The sequence below is a fragment of the Mastomys coucha genome, unplaced genomic scaffold, assembly GCF_008632895.1.
Source record: "Mastomys coucha isolate ucsf_1 unplaced genomic scaffold, UCSF_Mcou_1 pScaffold23, whole genome shotgun sequence".
Classification (NCBI taxonomy): Eukaryota; Metazoa; Chordata; class Mammalia; order Rodentia; family Muridae; genus Mastomys; species Mastomys coucha.
Genome location: NW_022196906.1, coordinates 74925438 through 74934599, shown reverse-complemented (window position 1 = coordinate 74934599; position 9162 = coordinate 74925438). Strand labels below are relative to the sequence as shown.

General features: G+C 40.3%; 1 protein-coding gene across 1 annotated transcript in view; it reads right to left on the bottom strand.

Moving 5' to 3' along the window:
• The window catches only part of Myo6 (myosin VI), a 139199-nt gene that overhangs the window by 25942 nt on the left and 104095 nt on the right, over positions 1–9162 (bottom strand). Inside the window, exons 21-23 of the mRNA XM_031346238.1 lie at positions 4120–4250; positions 3951–4028; positions 2144–2273 (exon numbers count right to left, since the gene is read on the bottom strand). Of these exons, the coding sequence (XP_031202098.1) occupies positions 2144–2273; positions 3951–4028; positions 4120–4250 (339 nt within the window). The remainder of the gene's footprint in view (positions 1–2143; positions 2274–3950; positions 4029–4119; positions 4251–9162) is intronic.

Below are 9162 nucleotides of genomic sequence, written 5' to 3'. Positions count from 1 at the left end.
ATATATATATATATATATATAAAGTTGAAATATATATATAAAGTTGAAAGCACCAAACCTATGAAAAACTGTTGAGAGCTTTTGGGGACACTTTTAGAAACTGGGTGGGAATTTGACATTGGGCCAGGATGCAGAAGTAAGCTCAGGCAGGAATCTGACTTTGGGCTAGAACAAAGTAGACTCAGGCAGAAATTTTGACTTTGGGCTAGGACATGGGAGTAGACTCAAGATAAACACAGCTGAGGACTGTGTTCTCTGTATCTTGATAGGTCTTTTTAAGACCCTGAATACAGTAATTTTGGGACCGTCCATCTATACTTTGTTTTCTCCTTACCTACCCTGTCTATGCTTTGTTTGTTCCTTAACTATTTTATGACTTAAGACTGACCATATTCTTTGTATGTACCTAGAATATTAGGACTGACCATATTCTTGCATGACCTAGAATGATATAAGAGCAGACTAGAAAAATAAATAAATAAACCCGCTTCAGCCTAAGAACAGGCTGGGGTCATGCTACAGTATTGTCTAATTGTCTTTTTCTTTTTAACCCTCGCTCCCTCTCTGGAGAACCTGTTGACTAACTGAGCTGCCTTGGTCAAAAAAACACTTACATTTTACTTGGAAAATGATGGGGGATGTGGCTCTCTTGTCCTTTTTCTTTATTATAGAATTTTTATAAATATGCACTATTGTCTAACAAAGGGTCTTAGTAATAATGTGCCTAGCTCCTTTATGCTAGACCCAGTGACTTTTACTCTTCTTTTAGTAAAGATTCATCTTCTGAATCCTCCCTAACGCACAAAGCTATTTCAGGTAGTCTGGATGAGGACATGGTGACTGATTTCCACATAGCTCCCAACCATTAAACTTTCACCACTGACCTTCAAGAAATCCAAAATATTTTTGCACTCACTCATGTTTTAGACCAGATAGAAGCAGCTGTCACAATCTGTCAGAAATACACTCAAACTCCGCTCACTCCAGTGTACTGAAGAGCAGAGTCCAAGAGGGGAGGAGCAGGAAAGGCTGCAAATATAAGCTGAAACCCCACTACGGTCTAGAAAGACAGTCTGAGAGTTCACTCTGCCAGCTACTGAAAGAGAACTAGGAAATTCTTTTGGTTTAGAAAAGATAAGAGGGCAGGGAGCTGTCAAACAGTTTCTGGAGCTTTTAAATAAAGTTTTAATGTAAGTGGCAAAAGAGGCCCCGCTAAGGTACTGCCAGTGAGAATAAAGGATTTTACTATCAGAAAGTGAGACCCACATCATTTCATAACTATTGAGACTTAATAAGAGAGACAACATCCAGCTTAGCACCTGGAAGGCCCAGAGTTCAATACACAGCACTTCAAATCAAATAGACTGGGGGTGAGAGGGGTCAAAGACAGGAACAGTCACAAACACAGAACAGATCATCTGTTGAGATGTCTAAGGTAGATAGCATTTAGGCAGAGAGAGAACAGTTTCAGTTAAAATTTGAGAAAGTGGGGAGGTTCGTGGCATGAAGGGGAGAACTGGGGGAAAAGGAAGAGAGCGAATTCTGTTTGCTTAGGACATGGTGAAATTAATATCCCTAGAACATATCTCAGATAGTAGATGCCATCAGATCTTCAAAAACTCAAAATTAAGTCTACAAATGTTAGATTTATTTTTGGATACTGGGTACCATTCCATCAGACACAACAGGAACCAACGTTACCCAGTAGCATCTATGAGACAGTCCCAGAACATCCCTCAAAGCACCTCACATCCAAAATAACAAATCTTGGTGTAAAATTAAACATAGTTTGGTGAGAAGTTGTTGTTGTTGTTGTTATTACTGAGACAAAGTCCTGATTCAAGGAAGGCCTTGAACTTGTTCCTTATTTTTCTTTTATGTGTATGGATGTTTTGCCTGCCTGAGCACCTATACATGCAATGCCTGCAGAAGCCAGAAGAGGTCACTGAATTCCCTAGAACTGAGTTACACAAGGCTATGGGTGATGGGAATCAAACGTAGGTTGTCTGAAAGAGTAACCTGTGCTGTTCACCACTGAGCCATCTCTCCAACCCCAAGACCTTGAACTCTTGATTCTTCTATCCCCAGCCTCCCAAGTACTGGGATTAAGGAATGAGCTACTATGCCGGAGGGAAATACTTACATTTGATGACTGACAGTGAACACCACTGAACTTTCTTCCAGCGACTACAGACTAGCCACAGGTTGACTCTTTTCACCAACTCTGCTAAGTGATCAGGGTCAGACTTCATAATCTGATCAAATTCTGCAAACTAGGAGTTAGATAACTTAGTCTCAGCATTAAAGGGAAAATGTGTTCAAGTAGAGAGAAAATAACTTCATGGATTTCAAATCCCAAATATATCTTCCTAAAAATCATTAAAAGCCAATTCCAGTGATATCTTAGCAGGGTATACAGAAAACTTAAACCCATTTGACTACATATCATGGTCCATCCTTTCTATCTTTCCCATATCAATTTTTTGGAAGATAGGAAGGAATATTTATTTATTCCTAAGTAGCAGCAAAAATGGACATAAAAAACTCTTAAATGACTAATTACAGAAAATTTGCAGAAATATTTGAGGGAAAATGTTAAATGGGGCCAACATGTCTGAACCAGTTCATCTACATTCTTAGACATCTATGTTCAACAAGTTAAGGCTCTAAAGCAGGAGAGCCACCGAAAGTACTGTCTCTCCCAACGTTCATTTTAGACAAAAATAGGAAATTACTACTAAGAGACAGACCACGAAATGTAATACTTCTATTTATCATCAAATCCCAGAATTATTTCCATTCTTCACCAAATATCATACTGCAGTGTCAAATGCCAATCAACAAAACAAGTTTTCAATCATAAAAATCATAAAGGTAGTATAACAAGACCACACATCTCTTAATCTGCTTGCTTAAAGCTTTCAACAACCCTTTTGCATCTTTCTGGAGGTGAATAACCCAAGTTTTTTCTCTATCCAGATAGTAATTAGTTACTATAGCTCTGAAACAAGAGATAGGTTGAATTTATGATAAGTAATGCAAAATAATGCAAAGCCAGCTATAAACACCTATGTTTCCTTTTTCTCTTCATTTTTCACAGGAAATGGTATAGGTTCTGTGACAGACAGGCTAGTAATGCAACTGTGTATTTTCATCTTGTGCTCAAAAATGTGAAATTAGATTTATTATAACTACCTTATTCTTGAGACACTAGAGATAGTTGACCAGTGCAACTAGTTAGCTGCAATAATAATTATACTTACAATTATAAGGATGCAACCATTAAGTCAGTGTTTCAAATGTTAAGAACATGGAATTAGAATTATTAACACTTGTGAACAGACTTAGGTGTTTGTGTACAGAATACAGTTAGCTATGAAGCTTTCTACAGTCAACGAATATCACAACTGCAGTATTATGTTAGCCTAAAAACAACCTAATGTATGTAGTGTTTATACATTCCTTCACTGTAAAATTTGGCAACAGTCACTACAAACTCCAATCGAGTTTCGTATGTTTTATATATCTACCACACTCTAGTGAAACTTTCCCACAATGAAAACTCCAACATACTACAACATCTCACCAAACAAGCTTATAGGCCTGGTGTTAAGGTATCTGGGCCAATTTAGATACAGAATTCTCTGACCGCTTGGGTTACGTGCTGAGCTATGTAACTGTCCCATTATTAAAATATTCTAGAAATGTTTTCAGCTTATTTAAAATGTTAGAAAGTTTTGGTTAGTCCTTATTTAAAAAAAAAATTAAACACTCCTTGATTACAATACTGATTAAAACTATAATTTAAACTCAGAATATGAAACACCCCCAAACAGGAAACCTTTGTGAGTAGAAACATAATCTCGTACTATTTCCTATAATGTTTCAATAATGCAAATCGCTAATAACTAAGAAAATACATACAAAGCCCAATTATCATATATATTTACCTTGCCAGGTCTGAAAAATACTTTTGTTAGCCCAAACTTGTAGTCAACTTCATTTAATCCCAAAGCTTTAAAAAGAGCCTGAAAAACAAGTTTCAAAAGTTGAGTTTCAACTACAAATTAATAGAAAAGATTGGTTGCTCAGAAATTTCTATTGAAGCGGCATTTATACCTTACAAAATAGCCTTGGATCCAATCTTGCAAGTTTGTCTGGCATGTACTTCTTGTACATGTTATAGAGTTCATGAAACGAGGCTCTTGAAGGGAAGCCCCCTTGCATCAGGTCCAACACAGACACCATACCTAGAGTCGTGAGCACAAATAATTTCCAGTCACAGTAAGGAAGTCCAGGGTGACACGTGAGTAGCCTATCAATTTTACAAGTGAAAGTTTATGAAAAGACAGCTTATGGGAAGGGAGTATCAGCAGTGAGGACAAACCAAGGGATCAGTGCATCCTGGCTTGTCATGTAAAGCAGCCACAAGGAAACCCCGTGGTTTCCCTCTGGGAAACCATTTCCCAGAGGCAGCCCATCCAGAAGGCTCCAGTATGACTTGTATCTTTCTAAATTCCATAAAAGTATATAAAGCAAAGTCCTGCATTTGACCACTTTAAGTCCTAAAGCTAATTTCAGAATAAAATTTCTGAAAAAAAAATCTCCATTTCTATATTTTCCCAAAAACTAATATGAAGCAAACAAGACTTTATTATTTAATTTATTATGTATAATATATATATACATGCACACATACATATACAGATACCACATACACACATATACATACACCACATATACACACCACACATACACATGCACACACACTTTTACTGGGTTGGGACTACCGCTCCCATGGAGTGCACTAGCCTTGCATGCCCAAGGCCCTAGGTCTAGCCCCAGCTTCAAAATAAGACCTCTTCTACTAAGTTCTCAAAAAAAAAAAATACCTATCTATTGGTTGAGAATCTGCGTCTACAGGATAAATGTGAACTACTAATTTAACTCTAAATGATCAGTCTGAGCCTCAAGTCAACATGAACTTGGCAGGCAACATGAGTTACAAAAGAACAAAGCCTGCTTCTCTCATCCTCCCTCACTTTGTCCTGACACTTACCAGACAGTAATCTTAGTAAAAGGTATCTGACTGGTCAGTCAACTTGCCCCAAACTGAAGTCATTTGGGAAGGGAGAACACCAGCTGAGAAAAATGCCTCTATTGGTCTGTAGGGAAATCTATGGGGAATTTTCTTGATTGATGATTGATATGGGAGGGCCCAGCCCATAGTGTGTGGTGCTGCCCCTGGATATGTAGTCTTGAAGTCCTGGTTGTATAAGGCTTGTTTGCAAGCCAGTAAACAGAGTGCTCCTCCACAGTCTCATGCTTCAGTTCCTGCCTCCTAGTTCTCACTTTGAGTTCCAGCCCTGACTTTTCGCAGTGAAGGAATGTGACCTGGGAGTTGTAAGGTGAAGTGGATCCTTTCCTTCTTCAAGTTGCTTTTGGTCATGGTCTTAACCAGAGCAATAGAAAGCAAACTAGGCTGTTATCATAAAATGATTGTCTTTCAGGCAGGGAAAAGACACCTAAATGGAAAGGTCAAAGTAAAATCAGCATCTTAAATATCACAGAGAGAAAAAGCCCACAGCTTCCACACACAGACTTGGTGTTGACACACAGGAACACACAACTCAACAGGCAGTGAGGAGAATACTCAACAAAAACACTGTGCTGGGAGCAGGGGGTGTGACCCCGGGGGAGGGCACACTTCCCATGCTCAGGGGGCACTGGTCTCAACTTCTAACACTGCAAAACCAAAGTCCAAGTAAAAACTGCTGTGATGGCCATCACAGGTACGTTACCATGGTAACTACATTACCATGAGAGCTTATTTAGCTAAAAGAGCAACTGTCTTTTAATTATAAGGAGGCAATTATTAAATCAATATTAAAGAAATTAGAAGTGTAGGAAATATGGAAATATGAGTAGCATATGTAGAAAACAAAAACAATAATAATATATCCTTACTTTATTCCTTATGCCAAAATGAATTGCAGTTGGTCAAATTAAAATTTTAAAAAGGGAAACAAATTTTAATATATGAATTCTTAATTTTAAAATAATCTTAGGAAACCAACCCTTCTGTACAGACTGAATACTAGTGTGCTCTGTGTGCTCTGTGAGAAGGTATGGATGCCAAGGCAACAGTTCTTTCTAGACGGCAACTTGAAAAGACTCACCTTCTGTATCATTTCTACTTTTATGAGTCTAAATTACAGTTTTCTCTCTTATGGACAAAGACATGTGGAAAATGCCCAGATATCTACTAAGTCACTGCTTACAACAGAAAAAAGACAATAACAGAAATAACTTTAAAACCTATTCACTAAATTATATTATAATAATAAAAAAAGAATGTAATAAATTGATTAGGGAGTAGGAAATCATCTATCCAGCATGAGAATATATTGCATAATATATACTGATTAAAGTAACATGTAGAGACCATCACTGCTTTCCTTGCAGTACCACGGACTGAACCCAGGGCCTTTGCACGTACTTAAACAAATGTTCTCCCACTGGACTGAGCTACAGCCCTAGCTCGTGGCTACATGGTTCAGGCTGGCTTTGAACTCATGAGTGACCAGAAAAAGATTTAGTTCTCAGGCCTGCTCATAGGAAAAAAAGGTAAGGTTTGATTGGCATTGTCACAATTCCGACAATGAAATGGTGTCACCAGTTAAGCTACAACTTGGCTGAATGTGCTAACATATACTCTCCATGAAGCAGGAATCCTGTAATGCACTGGTAAGCTCACGCTCTGTAATCTAAACACACACAACTGCAGTTTACACGCCTGACAAATAGATGCTAGATGCTCATTGTGGAGAACAGTATGTTATGCTAAAAAAAAAAAAAAAAAAAAAAAAATCTTAAAAGGGAAAAGTCACACTCAAAGTAATAAAACTCATCTTAAAGACAGCATACAACTTAACTATTGTTTTTCAGAATATATCTCTGTTATTAAGTAATACCTCACTAAGAAAATGCTAGAAATTGGACTCCTCTGTAATGTATATGCAAAGGATTTTCAAATAAATGTAATTAACTGTGCAAAAAGATTCCCTCATTATTCTATGCAGAAATACCTCAAGCATGCATTATGTGACTTTCCAGTACTTGTTTTAAATTAATCAAAAATAAAGTTTTGTATCTGATAGACTGTGCATTCAATCAAATGATGAATTAGTCTAATACACACTAGAAAAAAACAGGATTTTGAGGGAACCAGAAGACAGTTCCTGGAGGGAAACTTTAACTAAGTACACTAGCAGGCACATCTTTAGCACAGTAGGCAGCACATTAATGTCATACTTCATATAAGTATACATAAAATCTCTAACCATGGCTGTGAAATCAACGTGCCACACCTCAGTGCCATGGGCAGAGCCCAAGTCAGAGCCAGGAGCACGGCTGGCTTCCATAGGAAGCTGTTCCTAGCTGACACAGGGAAGATGAAGACGCAGAGTGGACACAGACCCTGCAGTGGGAGGGGATGTCGAGCAGTGAGTGCACAGCCGTGTGTGGCTGTAGCAAAGACAGAAGCATGCAAAGATGAACTAAGAACACACAGGCTAGAGGGAGAGAGAGTGCTAGGATGTTCCTCTTCACCCTGATGCTCGGGGGGGGGGGGGGGGGGGGCGCATCAGAGCTCTGTGTGCAGTAAGAAGACATGGTCGGAGCTGAACTGTGAAGAGATAATGCTACATGTGTCTACAATGGGCTGAGGGCACAGGGTGACTGCAGCAGGAGAGCCCGTGAAGGAAGGCTCAGCTTGGACTGAGAAGCAACACCACTCACCATGTAGACAGTCACAGGGCTCGGGAAAGAGACAATATGTGCTGCACTATCCAACACAACGGTCATTAGCCGTAGGCCCTGTGTGGCACGAGGCACACACAGCTGTTTCATATTTTAGTATTAGGTAAAATTTAAAAATCACCTCTACGGAAGTCCCACCAGCCACATTTCAAATGCTTAAAGAAAGAGCTCCTAGCGTCAACCTCCTGGTTACCATACTCGGTAACACCAGGGGTTACAGAAGTAATGGAAGGCAGGAGTCAGAAGCCTCAAAGGTAAAGTGGCAAGCAGAAAAGGAAGTAGAGAGAACAGTGGAAGCCAGGAGGATCTGGAGGCCACTGTGAGTGACAGCTTAGAGTCTATGTGCCAGTGCAAATGAAGGCGCTCCATCCCGTGGGCCCTGTCCCAGTTCTTAATCAGCACTGCTGACTCATGAGAGGCAGGAAGGTGCTATACCAGAGTCAGGCCCGAAAGGGATGCAGACAAGATGAGGTACCTGGCAGCATCCTTGGGGAGCTTCAAGGCTTTGTTGAGGGAAGAGGCCATCCCATCTGCTGGCAGAGGCTCACAGTTCTATAGAGAGCAAGGGAGCCTTGGGGGGCGGGTGGGGAGGTGGTTCTGACTAGCTCTACAGAGAAACAGAACTGCTGAGCAGGGAAACCCAGCAAAAGAGATTTGAGAGCCTCGAAAGGTCAGTGGCCATGAATTTAAACAGTGTCAACCTGGCTGACCTACCAGCCCTGTACAGACATGGAGAAAACACTGGATTAAATAACAGCTAAAGTTTAATGAGAAGAGTCAGAAGAAGACCCAGATGTCAGGATCTGAATGAAGCTTGCCCCATCTGGGGAGGACTCTTTAATACAAAATCAAGTACAAGGCTCTGGAAAGAGTTCACTTAAAGAGACCTCGGTCTCACTAGAGCACCAGGTTTTAAAAGGCAGCGGGGCCTGGGCTGGACCAAACCAGGAGGGCAGAAAGAGCGAGGCAGCAGCTATGGCTGCGCCAACTCACCAGCACAGTGTGTTAATGCCTGGGGTTCTGTGACAGAACGAAGCCAGAAGCCAGGGTAGGGGATAGATGGGTCAGATTAACCAAATTCATGAATGAGCCCCAGGGCTTCATCCTGTTTTGATTTTTTTCCCCACAAATAGTGGAGGGAAATCAGGGACACCAACCCCATCCTAGCCCAGTTGTGTGGGAAATGAGGACTCCTGTGGACTGCAGCTGCAGAAGCAGCCTGCGTAGAGATCCAGGTTCACCGGGGACGTGTTCTTAACTGAGTTCACTTCCATGATGTTACTTGACAGAAACTAGAAGTCAGTGTTGCTCAAGTCATCTGCCCCCTGTGCTTTGTTCTGA